General features: G+C 42.6%; 1 protein-coding gene across 2 annotated transcripts in view; it reads left to right on the forward strand.

Annotated features, from left to right (window-relative positions):
* Dmbt1l1 (deleted in malignant brain tumors 1 like 1) overlaps window positions 1–19,161 on the forward strand; it is a 134,446-nt gene that overhangs the window by 36,227 nt on the left and 79,058 nt on the right. For both annotated transcript variants that reach the window (NM_001447286.1, XM_087593529.1), the window contains exons 7-13: window positions 151–216; window positions 10,534–10,851; window positions 11,390–11,419; window positions 12,956–12,994; window positions 14,981–15,128; window positions 16,474–16,664; window positions 18,388–18,417. In NM_001447286.1, coding sequence (NP_001434215.1) covers window positions 151–216; window positions 10,534–10,851; window positions 11,390–11,419; window positions 12,956–12,994; window positions 14,981–15,128; window positions 16,474–16,664; window positions 18,388–18,417 — 822 coding nt within the window. The remainder of the gene's footprint in view (window positions 1–150; window positions 217–10,533; window positions 10,852–11,389; window positions 11,420–12,955; window positions 12,995–14,980; window positions 15,129–16,473; window positions 16,665–18,387; window positions 18,418–19,161) is intronic.

A 19,161-nucleotide genomic window follows, 5' to 3' on the forward strand; every position in this document is an offset into this window, starting at 1 on the left:
ATTGTCTTCATCGGTGTGAGGCTGTAACTTCCTGGATGTCAATGTTGTTGCATCTTCTCAATACGATTTAACAGACATTAAATCAGATGTTACTCAGGGTCACAATATAAACATCACTCAGCCCCTCACCCTAATTTCCTTCTCCCACAGGTGCTGACATGTCACCAGACCCCACTCCAGTAATAGATCCCGATCCCGAGTCATCAAAGCCATCAGGTTAGTGGTTTTGCTCTGTGGCTGTTCCTCCTGAGGATGTCCCTTTGTTAATAAGTGCACTAAGACCTTGGCGCTGCACTGGGTTCTAGGTCCCTTTCTGTGGCTGTGAGAAAACATTTTGATCAAAAGCAACTAAGGGGAGAAGCTAGTTTATTCCAGTGTACAGGTTCTGACTGATCACTGAAGGCAGGCAGGGCAGGAGGTCCTGGATCCTGAAACAGAAATCAAGGTTGTCTGCTGCCTGGCCCAAGCTGGCTTAGAAGTCCCAGGGCCACCTGCTCTTGGAGTGGTTCCTCCCACAGGGGTTGGCTTCGCTTCTATCAAATTGTAACAATCTAGACAACACCCACAGACAAGATAATCCTACTTAGGCCACCTTTTTTAATTGAGGCTTCTCCTTTTAGATGGTTGTAGGCTGCAACAAGTTTGCAGTTAAGCCAAGTTTGACATGTGGCATCCATACCATTATCCCCTTCAAATGGATGTGAAATGGTACCTTCGTGCAAGCCATCTTGTCATGTGTCACAGTGGTCTGTCTTGGATGAGTCACCCCAGGGGGAAAAGAGTTTATAGCCATTCTACACACCACCCCGTCACACTATACTTCTTACTTCTTAAGCCATCTGTACTTCTTATGTAAATGCTGAGATTGGCTGAATAAATCACATGGGAATGTTTAAGTTTAGTTGTTTATAAACAATTGAGGGAGCTTGGTGCACTGGAAAAAAAATCACTTAGGGATGAATTAATATCCAAGCGACCTTGACAGAGATCAACAATGCTCTAAAAAGTGCCTGAGACTCAAGCACAGGTTGATACTTTTGTCACCTTTCCATAGCAGCACCCTCTTGAGTTTGAGAAAATGCAAAGTGAAGAAGTAGCTGAGTAAGGGACCAAATGTCAGAGATCATGTGACAACCAGCAGTTTCACTTTGCTGATGTTTAACAAGATGACAGGAGTGACTTAAAAACTATTTCACCCTTGAGTATTTGACAGAATACTCAAGGCAGGACAGAGATGCCCTGCCCCCCAACCCCGGACATCCACAACCATCAGCTGATTCTGGGCATTCTAATATTAAAATCAGTTTTTGATCAAGCCAGCTCAGTCAGTCAACAGGTTCTCCAGGGCAGGAGTGAGGATTAAAAAGAAAATGACAATTAGACAACACTATAGCATGACCCCTGCCATTTCTGAGTCTGAAGGGGAGTTTAATTTTTCCAATATGCTTTTATATCATTCTGGGTACATACATATGATCAGTCCTTAAAGCATAAACAAAGTAGTCAGGGACAAACAAAGCATAAATAAAGTAGTCAAGGAACAAGCAGAGCAAAAATCAAGGCAACAAACAAAGTCCTGTGGTCACCATGTTTAGGGGTTTATTAGGATGATCCAGATACAAGGAATATAATACATTCCTCAGCTGTATTTGCCTTGAACCTCCTTAATTGTCCCAGCCTGATATCAAATTCCTGCCAAATTTCAGAAGCAGCCCCAAAATCTCTCCTCAAGTTTTTCACAGAAACATGTGTGCCAGTTAATGAAAATTAACACATGATAGTTCCTTTTTCTATCTAACCAACCTTAAGCAATTTATTTGAGGGTTTAGCTATTGTTTAATTACTTATTTATTTTATATCCTGAGAAGTTTTCCCTCTCCTCCCAGTCTCTCTCCCCACCCCTCCCAATCCCATCCACTCCTCTGTTTCTCTTCAGAAAAGGGCAGGCCTCCATGGATGTCAACCAATCCTGGCATACCAAGTTGCAGTAAAACTAAGCACTTCCTCTCCTATCCAGTCAGATGAAAAGATCCCAAAGGCAGGCAACAGAGTCAGAGACAGGCCCTGTTCCCACTGTTAGGAGACCCATATGAAGACCAAACTACATAACTGTAACATATGTGCAGAAAGCCTAGGTCAGTCCCATGCAGGATCCTTGGTTGGCAGTTCAGTCTCTGTGAGACCTGTGGGCCCAGGTTTGTTGATTCTGTGGATATTCTTATAGTGTCCTTGACCGCTATGGCTCTGATACTCCTTCCTCTTCCTCTTACACAGGATCCCCCAAGTAGCACTTAATGTTTGGCTGTGGGTCTCTGCATCACTTTCATCACTTTTTTTTTGCTGGGTGAAGCCTCTCTGATGACAGCTATGCTAGGCTCCTGTCTACAAGTATAGTAGAATATCGTTAGCAGTGTCAGGGTAGGCTACCTCTCGTGGCGTTGGTCTCTAGCTGGACCAGTCGTTGGTTGACCACTCACTCAATTTGTGTGCCATCTTTAGCCCTGCACATCTTGTAGACAAATTACAGGTCCAAAGTATTACGGCTGGGTCGGTATCCTAATCCCTCCATTGGAAGTCTCGCCTAGTTACAAGAGATGGCCAGTTCAAGCTCCATATCCCCATTGCTAGGAGTCTTAGCTAGGGTCACTCTCATGGATTCTTGGGAGTCTTCATTGCCCTAGTTTTCTAGCTCATCCCAGAGATGTGCACCCTCAATTCCAATTCTCTCTCCTAGTACTCTCTCCCTCCATTCTCCTCACCCCTAATCCCTACTCTTCCCACCCCAATCATCCAGTCTCTTCCTCCACCCAAGATGTCTATTCTATTTTCCCTCCTCAGTGAGATCCACATGCCTCATCCCATGAGCCTTCCTTTTTATTTAGTTTCTTTGGGTCTGTGGATTGTAGTGCGGTTATCCTTTAGCTATTTTTTTGGCTACTATCCATTTAAGTGAGTACATACCATGTTTGTCTTTCTGGGTCTGGGTGACCTCACAGGATGATCTTTTCTAGTTCCATCCATTTGCCTGCAAATTTGATGATGTCATTGTTTTTAATAGCTGGGTAATACTCCATTGTGCAAATGTGCCACATTTTCTTCATCCATTCTTCGGTTGAAGGACATCTGGGTTGTTTCCAGATTCTGGCTGTGGCAAATATTCTGCTGCATAGTTGAGCTGAGCATTGCTGAACATAGGTAAGCAGATGTCCATGTGGCATGATGGAGAATCTCTTGGGTATATGCCCAGGAGTAGTAGAGCTGGGTCTTGAGGTAAAACTAGTCCCAACTTTCTGAGAAAACACCAAATTGATTTCCAAAGTGGTTGTTCAAGTTGCACTTTCACCAGCAATGAAAAAGTGTTCCTTCCCCTTGCTCCACACTCTTACCAGCATGTGCTGTCACTTGAGTTTTTTGTTATTAGCTATTTGACAGGTGTAAGATAGAACCCCAGAGTCATTGTTATTTGCACTCCCCTGATGGTTAAGGTAGGTGAACATTTCTTAAATGCTTCTCAGCTTTAGAGACTCTTCTGCTGAGAATTCTGTTTAGCTCTGTGCACCATTTTTAATTGGATTATTTGGTTTGTTGATATCTGATGTCTTGAGTTCTTTGTATATTTCAAATCAGCCCTCTGTCATGTGCGGGGTTGGTAAAGATTTTTTCCCATTCTGAAGGCTGCTGTTTTGTTCTATTGATGATGTCCTTTGCCTTACAGAAGGTTTTCAGTTTAATGAGGTCGCATGTATTAATTGTTGATTTTAGTGCATGAGCTACTGGGGATCTCTTCAGGAAGTTGTCTCCTGTGCCAATTTCCCACTTTCTCTTCTATCAGATTTAGTGTATCTGGTGCTAGATATGGATCTATTTGCATTCTTCTACATGCCAATATCCAGTTAGACCAGCACTATTTGTTGAAGATGTTTCCTTTTTTCCATTGTATAATTTTGGCTTCTTTGTTAAAAAAACAAACAAACAAGTATCCATAGGTGTGTAGATTTACTTCTGGATCTTCAATTTGATTCCATTGATCAACCTGTCTGTTTTTAATGCCAATGCGCTTTTATTACTATTGCTTCTAGTACAGCTTGAAATCAGGGGTTGTGATGCCTCCAGAAGTTATTTTGTTGTACAGGATTGTTTTAGCTATATTAATAATTCTTTTAGCTATATAATAAACAAACAGATAAATAAATGATATTGCCTTTTACTATGTATATAGCTATGTGCCTTATATCCCTGATGTCTCCAAGACTTTTTTTTAAATCATGAATGAGTATTGGATTTTGTCAAAGGCTTTTCAGTGTCTAATGAGATGATTATATATTTTTCTTTCACTTTGTTTATATGGTAGATTACATTGATGGATTTTCTTTTTTTTATCTCTTTCTTTTTTTTTCTTTTTTCTTTTTTTTCGGAGCTGGGGACCGAACCCAGGGCCTTGTGCATGCTAGGCAAGCGCTCTACCACTGAGCCAAATCCCCAACCCCACATTGATGGATTTTCATGTGTTAAACCATCCCTGCATCTCTTGAATGAAGCCTACTTTATCATAGTGGATGATCTTTTGGCTGTGTTCTTGATTCTGTTTGCAAATATTTTATTGAGTAGTCTTGCATTGCCCCATAAAATGAATTTGGTAGTTTCTTCTATTTCTATTTTGTGGAATAGTTTGAGAAGTATTGGTATAAACTCTTCTTTGAAAGTCTGGTAGAATTCTTTGCTCTGGGCTCTTTAGGGAGGAGACTTTTTTTTGCCCCATCCCACCCAACTCCACCCCACTCCACCCTCCACCCCCAACTTCTTACTTACATTAGCTCCTAGCCCTTTTCACATTATACTATCATTTTTGTTTGTTTGTTTTTGTTTGTTTTCAAGATCCATTTTTATTGGATATTTTTAAATTTACATTTCAAATGTTATCCCCTTTCCCATCCATAAACCTCCTATCCCATCCCCCTTTTCCCTTCTTCTATGAGGGTGATCCCCCCACCCATCCACCCACTCCTTCCTGACTCCCTGCCCTGACATTCTCCAAGTGAGAAGACTTTTAATGACTTCTATTTCCTTAGGGATTATAGGATTATTTAGCTTGTTTACCTGATCTTGATTTAGCTTTGGTAAGTAGTTTCTATCAAGAAAAGCATCCATTTTTTTTTATATTTTCCAATTCAGTAGAGTACAGGTTTTTGAAGTAAGAGCTAATGATTTTTTTTTTGGATTTTCTCAGGAACCAACTCTTTGTTTCATTGATTCTTTGTTTCCATTTCATTGATGTCAGCCCTGAGTTTATTCCCTGCAGTCTATTCCCCTTGGCTGTGTTTTGCTTCCTTTTGTTCTTGAGTTTTCAGGTGATAAGTTGATATCACAAGATCTCACTAATTTCTTTATGAAGACACTTAATGCTATCACCTTTCCTCAGCACTGATTTCATTGTGTCCTGTAAGTTTGGGTATGGTGTGCATTAATTTTCATTGAATTCTAGAGGGTCCTTAATTTCTTTCTTTATTTCTTCCTTGACCCAGTGATAATTGAGTAGAGAATTGTTTAGTTTCCATGAGTTGTGAACTTTCTGTTGTTTCTGTTGTTGTTGAACTCCAGCTTTAATCCATGGTGGTCTGATACGATACAGGGGGTTAGTGTGTAAGCAGCATTCCTTTATGGCTTCTACTTCAAGTGCTTACCTTGAGTTCCTACCTTGGATTCCCTTGATGATGGAATGACTGAAATAAACCCTTTCCACCCAAAATAAGATACAGGGCATTTCAATTTTCTTATATCTATTGAGACTTGCTTTGTGACAGAGTATATAGTCAATGTTGTAGAAGGTTCTATGAGGTGATGAGAAGAAGGTATATACTTTTGTGTTGGGGTGAGATGTTCTGTAGGTATCTGTTAGGTCTATTTGGGTCATAACATCTGTTCCATTATTTCTCAGTTCAGTTTCTTGACAGTTAATGTCCACTGGTGAGAGTGGGGTGTTGAAGTCTTCCATTGTTGATGTGTGGGGTTCAATTTGTGACTTAAGCTTTAGGTTTAACCAATTTTAATAGTCTATTAGCATTTTTAAAGTTACAGTAAAGAAGTAATCATTTAATTGTTTGGGTTTACATGTATACATGTATGTAAAGGAATTGAAGAAAACTAAAAAACCTTATTTGCAGATGCTAATGAGAGTATAGGAGGCCTCAGGGAATTGCCTGTTGAGTCTGATTAGATCCTAACATCTCACCCAAGTATTTGAGATCCTTATAAAAGAAATGTAACAGGACCTGATTGATATTCTGGGAATTAATAAATGTGACACTTCCTTGGCTTCCTCACTGGCTGAAGCTTCTGAGAGCTGGGACCTAATTATGATAGACCTAGGTGGCTGCTGTGTCCTTGTGTGAGGCTCGAATTGAACCTCTTCCAGGACCTCTTGGATGAGACTGACTGAGTCAGCAATCGATATAAAAGCAAGAGGAGTTTAATTATTTTGACATGTCAGGATTCTCCCATTTCAAGGGGAGACAACCCTGAGCAAACTCAGGATTATATATATATACCTTGCAAACAATTGGGGCAGAATTCAAACAATTGGGACAGAACTTGCAGAATGGTAACTAGGCAGGGTACTATATGCATTTGGTAGAGCAAAACGACTTTCAGATTGGACTCAGTTTACTGTTCAAGACTTTCCCAAGGTGGGGGTCAGTTGGAAGCCATAGGTAGCTTTGTTCTACAGTTTGACTTGTAACTGTTCCAGGAACTAAACTATCTCTAGTCCTCCTAGAAAGGGAGGGGTCTTTCTGTTCTCAGAGGTTTGTGGTAGAATTTTCCCACTGTCCTCAGATTGACCCCAACTCTAGCTCTTTCACTTGGACAGACACCTCTGGATTGCTGCTGAAAGAGAAATAGGGGACAACTCATAAAAGAGCTTATGGGAGTGAAAGACCCTCAGAGAGGATCTTCCCACAGGAGGGAGATCCTCGAACCCAATAACCAGTCCGAGTCCACAGGCTGCAATCAACAAGAGGATTTTTATTGATCAAGAAGCACAGGTATCTGTGGGCGCCCGAGTCAATTCGGAAGACTGGCGCGCCTAGCAGAACCAGGGATGGGCTTTTTATAGGGTTCTGGGAAGCGGAAGCAAGCATACAGAAGCAGATGCATGGTTACAGGGGTCAGTACAGGGGTCAGCCTGGGGACAAGTTCTCTGGCTGTCTTCCTGGAACATAACGGCTGACTCGGCCTCCCACCAGGGTGTGGGACCTCTCCTGGGGCTTTCCACATTTCTTTCTCACTGTCAGGCGCTCAACCGCAATCATCCTGTCGCCAGGCTCTCCACACATCTCCTGCGTGGCCTGTGTACTCAGTGTTCTGACCTTTCCCTGAACCAGTCATCTTAAGTACAGCCTTGCAAAATGGCGTTAACTGCTGCTAAGCTGGGGTCTTTCCGTTATCGTTGCTATGCTGGGGTCTTTCAGGAGCAGAGTGAGCTGCACAGAACCAACCAAAGTGTATGCTGTGTTTGTGGGGGGTGGAGTTGAATGTCTCACCTATGAGTGATACTCACAGTTACTTAATGCCAGCATTTTGAACAGCTATGAATCTCTGCCTTTTAACCACTACCCTCCTCAATCAGCCTCTTTGACCAACGTTGGAAGAAGTACAAGTCTATACCTATAAGCATTTAGAAGGGGGTTTAAAAACAACCATTTAGCAAAATAATATCAATAGATTCTTCCATAGATTCTATCACTGGCCATGGTTTTTAACCATGTTTACAGTCCAAGGCATTAAAATTCTCTGCTACAGAACAGTCCTCAAATCCAATCAAGAGAGTGGTTGGTTACATCCAAACAGTGCCCACTATTGCCTCAGTGGGCAAGTCTTGCCTGGCAGGTAATACTGTAATATGCAGGATCCAGCTCTAGGGCCGTTGGTATACCTTCTCCCCAGCACTGGCTAGTACTATGAAAGCTAGCCAGCACGGAGAACGTTTCCTGGTCAGTTCAAAGCTGAGTCCTCTGCATCCTGCAATTGAAGTAAGTGGCGTCATTAGCAATGGAGTCTTACTTCTTAGTTATTATGGACAACCAAGAGCAATGGCAATAGCCCATCTTGTTTGGGATGCCTCTGTGTCTCCTTGACTAATAACTGTAGTAAGGTAAACCTATGACTGGCATGATTAACAGCCCATGTCTTCTTGGACATGGATTGTTCACCCATGCAACATGCCTCTGTTTAAATGCTTTCTTTTTTTAAATGTGCTTTATTTAGCTTATAAATGAGTTGAATGTCCCAAGGATTCTTCATACATTCTTACATCTCACTCCCATTTCCCTTATCCCCATTTAAACCTTTGACTCCCAGTATTCCCCTTTGTATCCGTTGTTGCTGTTGTTTTTGGTTTGATTTGTTTTTTTGTTTATTGGTTATTTTGATTTTTGTTTGTTTTGTTTTTGTTCTTATCACATGTGCTCTACTGTCTGTCCCCTTTTCTTACATTTTAAAATATGGGATGTGGGGTTGGGGATTTAGCTCAGTGGTAGAGCGCTTGCCTAGGAAGCACAAGGCCCTGGGTTCGGTCCCCAGCTCCAAAAAAAAAAAAAAAAAGAGGGATGTATAGTTTCTTCATGCATTTTTCATTTTTGTTAACACTTCCCCTGCCCCCTTGTTTCCTTTCCCAACCATATGACTCTAGTATTCTCTCTTTCTCTTTTCATTCACCTAAAATTTACTATCCCTGCTCCCTAAATGCATCACTTCCTTCCACTGGCCTTCTAACTTCCTGGTTTCCATGTGATTTCCAAAGTAAACACATAGAGTACATGATTTGAAGCTAGCATTGACATGTGAGTAAGAACATGCGGCATTTGTCTTTTGGGGGCCTAGGTGATGTCACTAAGTACAATCTTTCCCTTTCCATGTATTTACTTGCAAAGTTCATGATTTCCTCACAGCAGAGTCCTATCCAATTGTGTGGATGCACACATATTCATTGTGCATGCACCCATCAGTGCATATCTAGGTTGATTCCATTTCCCAGCATGACCACAGATGTGCAAATGTCTCTGAGCAGCATATATAAAGTTCTGAAAAGAAGGAATACATGTGGCCAGTAACTGTTTCAAACTTTGTGCAACATCATTAGCTATCAGAGAAATGCCAATTAAAGCTACTGCAGGATTTCACCTTACCCCAGTCAGAAGAACAGACCATCAACAGGAATACAAATGGCCACAAATGTTGGTGTGAATGTGGCAAAAAGGGACCCCAGAAAGGAACCCGTATATACTGTAGGTGGGATGTAAACTAATACAGGTACTTTGGAAGTCAGTTTGGAAATTTCTCAAAAGAAAGAAAGAAAGAAAGAAAGAAAGAAAGAAAGAAAGAAAGAAAGAAAGAAAGGAAGGAAGGAAGGAAGGAAGGAAGAGAAATTTCTTTTACTATTGAACCAATTATCATATGACCCAGCTATACCATTTCTTTTTCATTATTAATTTTTAAAAAAACAAGGTCTAACTACATAGCCCAGCCTAGCCTCAAACTCATGGTAAGACTCCACCTTTCTTAGCTTCCCATGCACTGAGATTACAGATGTGCACCCTCATCCTTGACTATCAGCTACGACCCTATGAAACTTCTCTACTAATTTAGCTGTGTTGTATGACTTAGCACTACTCCCAGGGATGTTTCAACCATATATATATTCCAAATATCCAAAGGGAATCTGAGCCTGCAGCTATGCACTGGTTCTTCTGTAATCAATGTGAACCTCAATTGCCAGACTAACCAGGCAAACTCCATTCCGGGATGTGTGACCTTGACCCCAGGTCTTCCTTTGGCTATGAGTAGAGCAGTTTATCTAAAAAGAGAGTGTGGATAAAGGAATGCTTAGGTTACCCATTGCCATGTAAAACTACCCCCAAAACGCAGATGTATGAAATAACCACCATTTTTAAAAATTGCCTGAGTTTACACATTATCTGGGCAGATCTGCTGTTTTAGGTTGGGCTTGCTGGCTGTGGTTTTGGTTTACTCCTGCATGTGTCTCACCGGAAAGTCAGCTTAAGATGCCTATCCTAGGATTGGCCCCCTTACCTTAGCTGTCTCCAGAAATGAGCAAAGTGACCAGCTACATCAAGCATGCTAGCCTAAGCCAGTCCACATGATGTTCCAGGATGCTCAGAGAGTAAAGCCATGTGTGTCTGCTCTCACAGCCAAGATGAACCAAAGGCCTGGAGCATAATGCCGATGGGAGTAGGGTGGGGAGAAGAAGCCCAGCCTCTCACTGGGAGCATCTCAGTGTAACACTGTAAAGAGAAGGATGGCTACTTCTGCAAATAACTCTTCACAGTGAAGCCGTCTTGAAACAGGGTGTAGAGAAGGAAAATACCATAGGTTCTATGGAGCAGACACAGTGGGGTAATTGCATAGGCTGCTTTGGGCAGCTCAAGGAAAATAAGAAGAGAGGCTGTGTTGTAGACAATGGCCATCAGTGGGCAGAGAAGGTGGCCTTCATCTTCCTGCTTTCTCTTTCTTCCCCAGGAGACTGGGCCCCTGTGCGGCTGTCAGGCAACCACGGCAGCTGTGCGGGCCGTGTAGAACTCTTCTACCAAGGAGTCTGGGGCACTGTGTGTGATGACCTCTGGGACCTCACAGAAGCAAACATCATCTGCAGGCAGCTAGGGTGTGGCCGGGCTGTTTCAGCCCTGAGTGAAGCTTACTTTGGGCAAGGTTCTGGGAAGATTCTTCTTGACAACGTGCATTGCAAGGGGCATGAGGAGCACCTGGAGGAGTGCTCCCACCTTGGGTGGTTCTCCCACAACTGTGATCACAGTGAAGATGCCAGTGTCATCTGCTCAGGTGAGGCCCACTGTCCTTTAGGGCCTAGCTTCCGTCCTTCCAGGAGAACTCCCTTCACACCTGTATCGATTACTGTTCTTCCCACTGTAGCAAAATACTAGCAAAAATGGATGGAAGAAAGGGTGTGCTTCAGCTCACAATTAAAGGACAGATTCCACCATGGTGGTGCAAGTGGAAGTGAGCTTGTCTCACTGCTCGTGCAGTCACAAGTCAGATGGGGGTGGTGCTTGCTTTCCATTCCCGTTTTATTCAGCCTGGGATCCCACCCATCAGATTATCGTCTTTCGTCTTCAGTTAAACCTCTCTGGAACCACACCCTTGCAGACAGGCCCAAAGGTGGTTCCAAATCCAGTTAAGGTGACAGTGAAGATAAACTAATCATCACATTGTGTGTAAAAATAACTGCTGAACATGTGCCAGCATGCCATTTCCTCACAGCACCAGCACATCAGTCCCTCACAGAATCAGAATGCCAGTTCCTCACAGCACCAGCACATCAGTCCCTCACAGCAGATTTTTTCTTCCCTCACTTTTGTAGATGCTGAATACGGAATGGCCACACTATCAGGTAGGAAAGACAATGTTTGTGTGTGTGGCTTATTGGGAGCTTGGAGAAGAGCTTCTACTGAAAACTGGATTTGACATGTGATCTGAGGCAGTGGAGTAGCAGAAAGATAAGATATAATCACCCAGTTGTCCAAGAGAAGTGTAGATGGTGCCTTCAGAGTCAGCTGGCCTAGCCCCTCTGCCCTTCTACTGTGCATCCTACACAGAGGATAACTGATGTCTAAAACTTCAGGAGAACACTTTGTTCATTCAGGTTTGAGGTTTGCATAGACACAGCAGCCTATGGATGGGTAGGACGTGGTTGAAATGTGAAATATGGCCAGACACTTCCTTGCTAGTGGGGAAAGGCTAGTGAGACAAGCACTGTCCCACTGAGGCAATTCTCTTTCCATTCCCTCTGCGTCTTGTTCCTGGTACAATCCTGGCTCACGAAACTTTCATTGTTGCTACTATTCCCTCATCTTCCCTAAAGTTCCTATGCTTGGGCTCTTCCTGTCTAATTAGACCCTGAGATCCCTTGATAGCATGCTCTGAGAGGGGGAGGGGGAATGGAGAGGAAGGAGAAGAGGGAGGGAGGGGGAGAGGGAGAAAGTTGGTACCACTAGCTGTCAACCACGCCAGGTGGGAATACATTGATCCAGAAGGATAATCTGCAATGGATGATACTGAGCCGAGAGTTGCTAGAGGGGAGATGCTGGGAGCCTGGAGAAGTCCCCTGCATCTTCAAGACCTGACTCAGCATCTCTTAGCAACACTGGGTCAAAGAAAAATTCTGTGTGTGTGTGTGTGTGTGTGTGTGTGTGTGTGTGTGTGTGTGTATCAGAGGACAGCCTCAAGGTCTATCTTATGTTTTAAGATAAGGTCTCTTAATAGCTTGAAGCTCACTGGTTAGTCTAAGCTGACTGGCCACTGAGCCCCAGGGATTCACCTGTATCTGCTTCCTTGGCACTAGGATTGCAAATGTGTGCCACTAAACACAGCTTTTTGTATGAGGGTTCTAGAAATTAAACTCAGGGTCTCGTGCTTGCTTTACCAATTGAGCCCTTAATCTGGCCCCTGGAGTGGGGTATCTTCTGATTTCTACATCCTAAGCTGTAATCCCCAGCCCCTTGAGTTACTGGAGGAAGTGTTAGGAGCTAGAATTTTATGTCTTTGATTGTTTTTAACAAATCTTTTATTTTCAATGCTGGTGTTTGAATCTAGAACTTTATTCATGCTAGGCTAGTACTCTACCACTGAGATATGTCTCTGGTTTTCATTGTCTTGTCTTTTTTTTTAATCTTAATTTTAAAATTATCTAAGTTTTCTGGGGGACAAGAGATTAATACAGTGAAATCTAAGCAAGATATGTGTCAGCACTGCTTGACTATTGTACCACAAAGCCCTTTCTTTGATGCTCAGATCTCACCTCTAGAGACTGATTCAGGAGGCCTGAGAGGGGCTGAGGTGGTATGCTTGCCATGATTTTTGTATGTATATGGACAGCTGTGCAGACCCAGGGCACGTGCTGTCCACATGTTCTTCTTGTGTTTGGCAGATCATCCATTGGCTGTCATGGAAGGAGCAATGAATCCAGGTGAGAGTTCAGTGTGCTTGGATGTCCTCTTCCTTAGCGCTCAAGCCTTGAAGGGATTCTTTGAGGAAACTGTAGCAGAATGCCACTGCCTGGTCTAAGTTACCCCACTATAATTTTTCTACATGAAGAATTCCAACGAAAAGGCCAGGGTACTTAAGGATGTGAGTTCATGTATAATCAATCAAAGAAGGCATTCCAAACAGAGACATGGCGCCACTCCTGCATTCTCAAGGCCAGAGCACTATGAGTGAAGGTTCGACATGGCCATTCATGTAATGACATTGCCAGTCAGCACCCAGAGCCATTACTTCAGAAGGGTCCACTATGACAAACATGCTTGTCTTCTCTACCCTTGCCCTTTCCCCACACACCCTTCTTCACACTCTTTTCTTCATATGATTTTTCTAGCTCTATGTTTCTGGGTTCTAGACCCTCCAGTTGGCATAGCACAGACTTAACACCAGTTGATGATAAAGAGGTAATGAAGATGATGCCTGAAGTGCTTTGGCTGGTCAGAACCAGTCCCCACGCAGCCAGATAATCTGACTAGATAGGAGCTCTTTACACTGCCATTGAACTGAGTATTGGAGTAGACATACAAACAACCAAGTTAAAAAACAAAAACTAGACAGACAGATTGGTAGACCGGTGGATGTAAAATGCTATCATTAATACAGAGGAATATGACTCAGGCCAGCTTCTTTCTGCGTAATAGCAGGTATTTAATAGCATCATTTTAACAAATGATGGTTGGGTGGGCCAGCCATTTTCATCATCACATACAGACACAGAAGTCTCACACAGTTTCACTCTTTTCTTTCTTTCTTTTTTTAATTAGATATTTTTATTTACATTTCAAATGTTATCCCCTTTCCCGGTTTCCCATCCATAAACCCCCTATCCCATCCTCCCTCCCCCTTCTTCTAAGAGGGTGTTCCCTCACCCATCCACCCAACCCTTCCCACCTCCCTGCCCTGACATTCCCTTCCACTAGGAGGTTGAGCTTTAGCAGGACTAAGGGCTTCTCCTCCCATTGGTGCCCAACAAGGTCATCCTCTGCTACATATGCAGCTGGAGCCATGGGTCTGTCCATGTGTATTCTTCAGATGGTGGTTTAGTCCTTGGGAGCTCTTTACTCTTAACTGGAAACACTGAAGCAGTGTTTTACTTATTGGTTCAGTGAGATCATGAGATATTCATGGACAGGAAATGATTAACAATGAGTAATAGAATCCACAACTAAGGAATAATGAGAGAGAAAGGTCTTATCAATATTCATCTTCCCAGCAGGGGACTAGAAGTCTCCAGAAAGATGAGAGCTGTTTCAAACCTCATACACATGTATGCTAATAGCTTAAGTTTGGAAGATATTTTAAACCATTTTATAACTTCAATACATCCCAAGGCGCATACACAAAGTAATGACCAGTAAAACCTCTTTTTAAAAAATTGAAAAGGAAAAAAGGTGTAAATTATAAAATTAGTAAACTGAACAATACAAACTAAAGCTTTAAAGCACCTTTTCTTTGAATTTTATACAATGAGCATACCGTAGTTGTACCATATCCACCCTTCTCCACCCTTCTAACTTCTCCTATGGCCCCCCAATCCACATCTCAAATTTAGGCAATGTCTCTATCTTTCTGTTTATCTGTCTATCTATCTATCTATCTATCTATCTATCTATCTATCTATCTATCTATCTATCCATCCATCCACCCATCCATCTACCCATCCATCCTCCCTATATCTACTTATCTGAATCCAGTTAGTATTCCTTATGTGCACAAAGGTTTAGGACTGGAAAAAGGACAACCTATCAGGAGCCTCATCCCTAAATACAATTGACCATCCCTCAGGAGCCATTGACTGCCTGTAGCTCTTCAGCTGGGGGGTGGGAGGGTGGGCTGGAACTTTCCTTCCATCAAGGTGGCGTGTTGACTGGTGCACTTGTGCAGTTTTGTTGTCATAACCTTTTTCTTCCAGAAAAATCTCGGTGTGGTGGAGTTATTACCAAAGCACCTGGAAAAATTAAGAACCCTCCAATGAATGAAATGCATGACAACATAACGTGTGTGTGGGAAATCAGGGCAAATACCTCTGATCGTATACGGCTGGCATTCCCGTCTCTTGAGTAAGTTATACATACTATGTAAGTACACAGGGCAGTTCAACGTTTTAACTGTTCACCCTTGCACTGATTCTCATATGCAAAAAGAGTCCTTCATGCATTTTAAACTTTTTATTTTGAAATAACTGTGAACACAAAAGGAGATTGCAAAAATAATACACAGCCCTATATGCCTCTCTCAAGCATATTTCAAAGGTAGAACATTACCAAAGCCAGGAAATTGATATTGGGGTGTTACTGGTAAGTGGACCAAAACCTGTATTCAATTCCCAACAACTTTTACATGCAATTATTTGTGTGATGGTGGGGTTGAGTAGTTCCACACAGTTTCACCCCGTGAATGGTATCACAAAATCACTGTGCCATTCCTGGTACATCACACAAAGGAACTACCCTTTCACCTTTGTCTTCTTGGATTGCCCATCTCTGTCCCTTAACTGTGATCTATTCTTCACTTCTACATGTTGCCATTCTAAGGATGTTCTGTGAATGAAATCATGCAAGATATAGTTTTGGAGGCTGACTTTTTTTCACTTATCACAGTACCTCTAAGATCCATTCACACACACACACACACACACACACACACACACACACACACACACTATCTGGTGAAATATACTAAATCTGAGGAAATTTCAGGTTTTAGTGTTGTAAATACATTAAAATGAAATTATTCGTAGATTAACGTTATACTGAAAATAACCCCAAGAAAACCCCACATTATTTATGTATCTTGAACTATGCTTTACTTAAGGATGGTTTGGAATGACAGCTGTTGGGCAGGTGACAGGGAATAGTCTGCTTCAAGCAGGTGACAGCTACACAAAAGTTCACAGAGAAACACTGCAGCTGACAAGACCAAATGGCTTTCACTAGGCCAATGGGACAGACCTGTAGCCCACATCCGTATTGAGAGGCAGCTCTCAAAGCTCATCTCTGTGGGAAGCAGAATGGATTGAACCTAGAGCTATTCTATTACCAGGCCTACAAACAACCAAACCCTATTGCTCACTTTAGACTTTTTCTCTCAAACATGAAATAGTAGAATGACCTTAATCAGCTGTCGGCCCAAGACTGTGAAGTACCCTATGGCCACAGCAGCTCCCAGGTCCTGAACAGAGGTCCTTGTTCTTTGTCTTCCATCTGCTAAAAGTCCTGTTCCTTTCAGACAGTAATTTTCAGAGGAAATATATAGGATAAAGTGATTGTACTGTGTCTACACCTCAGACAGGCTTTGGGCTTGTCCCAGCATTCTTCCCTCTATAAAATAAATCAGGACTCACAAAATACCCCCTTGCCTTGTGATGAAGAGATTAAGAAGTTTTCGTGATGTTTGCTTCCCCAGTCTCGACTGCACCAATGAGTATTTTGAAATCCTGGATGGCCCTCCATCCTCTGTGAAGTCCCTGGGGAAACCCTGCCGTGGGTTGCACGTCACCTTTGCATCTCACTCCAACTCGATGACCCTAGTGTACTTCCGAGGAGAGAACAACATTGGGAAAAACTTCATGGCTTATTATTATTTTGAAGCTAAAGGTAAGAAATGACACAGAGTCACAGCTTTGCACTTTCCAGTGATGTTCCATCATTTGTTCTGTGACCTTGGGCAAGATGGGGAATCTGTCATGAGGATTCATACAACAGAAACTGGGCCATTAGGGACTCATTTCCAATAGTATTCTCTGACTCTTTTCTTGTATGGGTGTTTTAGATAGTACAGAGAAAGTGAACCTGTTCCCTCTAGGACCTCTCTCAGGCTTGTGCACACCAATAAGGAGGTCAAGATTAACATATGAGACAAAGTTGGAGGGTCAATGGAATATACTAGTTTAAAGCACACCAATAAAATAGTGTGTGTGCTAGAATGTGCTGCACAGACACACATGTTCACATCAAAAAGGAAAAATAGAAAAGACAGGACCACTGTAGGCTGCAAACACCAGGGCAGATCCATTTTGAATTTACCTAATGGTAGGCTGTTCATAGATAAACTGCACAAGAACTTATGAGGAGTAAGATTAGTGTTGGATCATTGATAAGTGGCTATTAGCCCAAATGCTTGAATTACCCTAGATGCACAGAACACATGAAACTCAAGAAGGATGACCAAAATGTGAATGCTTCACTCCTTCTTTAAAAGGGGAACAAGAATACCCTTGGGAGGGGATAGGGAGGCAAAGTTTAGAACAGAGGCAGAAGGAACACCCATTCAGAGCCTGCCCCACATGTGGCCCATACATATACAGCCACCCAATTAGACAAGATGGATGAAGCAAAGAAGTGCAGGCCAACAGGAACCAGATGTAGATCTCTCCTGAGAGACACAACCAGAATACAGCAAATACATAGGCGAATGCCAGCAGCAAACCACTGACCTGAGAACGGGACCTCAGTTGAAGGAATCAGAGAAAGAACTGGAAGAGCTTGAAGGGGCTCGAGACCCCATATGAACAACAATGCCAACCAACCAGAGCTTCCAGGGACTAAGCCACTACCCAAAGACTATACATGGACTGACCCTGGGCTCCAACTGCATAGGTAGCAATGAATATCCTAGTAAGAGCACCAGTGGAAGGGGAAGCCCTTGGTCCTGCCAAGACTGAATCCCCAGTGAACGTGATCGTTGGGGGGAGGGCGTTAATGGGGGGAGGATGGGAGGGGAACAGCCATATAGAAGGGGAGGGAGAGAGGTTAGGGGGATGTTGGCCCAGAAACTGGGAAGGGGAATAACAATCGAAATGTAAATAAGAAATACTCAAGTTAATAAAGATGGAAAAAAGATTAGTGTTGGAAATGAGATGCAGTGCATGCTGGGAAGGCAGATGCTAAGCTGAGGGTCTCTGTTAAAGCACAGTGTATATGTTAGTAAGATCAATTACAACAACTATGAGCCAAATATTCACAATAACACCTGATGTTTACTGCTCATCTATCTCCTATCATGGATAAGCTCCTTGTGTATGTTATGCTTATACAAACCCATGTATCATTCTTTTTTACAGAGAGGAAATGGAGGCCTCAGAGGTTCACTAATTACCTGGGGTTCTACACTATTCTCTACCTATAAATACCAGTCAGGCCTCATATCTGTTTTGTCTAAGTTGGTGTTAAGAACACTCCCTGGGGCCTTTAGTAAATGATGAGCAAACTCGCCAAGCAAGCTGTAAGACAGAGGAGATGCTCTGAACCAAACAATGGGTCAAATGTCTCCATAATTGGGATCATATATCTGTTGATTGTAGTTTTCTTGTTTTTGCAGAAGTAACAACGAAGACCCCGTATCTGATCAGTGAGTCAACTCTTGTGTCATTACCTGTCATTTTTAGTTCATGTTTCTTCCTCTGTGCCCAATCCTGATGATTTTTATAAAGATGGAGTCTTACTAAGCATCCCTGGTTGTCCTGAAACTCACTGCATAGACCAGGCTGGCCTCAAACTCAGAGAGATCCACCTGCTTCTGCTTCCTAAGTACACTGCCATGCCCAGCCTTCATGGTGATTTTACTGTCAACCTTTGCTTCCATTCTCCGGTTTCTTAATTCCTAGTTCAAGTCTCAGCTGACAGAACCTCTCTGCAGGGTTTCTGCATGAATCCAATGCCCAGTCACACTGGAACCAAGTTATATTTACTCAACCACCAGGGCACCTTATGCTGATAATTGTCTAATTAATTTCAAATTCCTTGGTTTTAATCAAGGTAAGACATACTTAATTAGATATTCCACATCAAAAGTTAATACAGCAGAAGTATATTAGTTACTTTTCTTTTTTAAAAGAATTACAAAATACCTGACAAAAAACAACTTAAGGGAGGAAGGTTCACTTTGGCTCACAGTTTGGAGTGCAGCCTACCGTGCCTGGGAGGGCACGCAGTGGCTCTAGCTGTGGCAAGTGGAGCTCACATGGCATCCAGAGTCAGGAAGCAAAGAGAGATTAATGCAGACATTCACTTTTTATTCAGCCTGGGGTCATAACCTATGAAAAGGCCATACCTATGTGTAGGAAGTGTCTTCTCAATTCATTGTCATCTATGG

This window comes from Rattus norvegicus, chromosome 1 (genome assembly GCF_021556685.1).
Source record: "Rattus norvegicus strain SHRSP/BbbUtx chromosome 1, alternate assembly SHRSP_T2T, whole genome shotgun sequence".
NCBI lineage: Eukaryota > Metazoa > Chordata > Mammalia > Rodentia > Muridae > Rattus > Rattus norvegicus.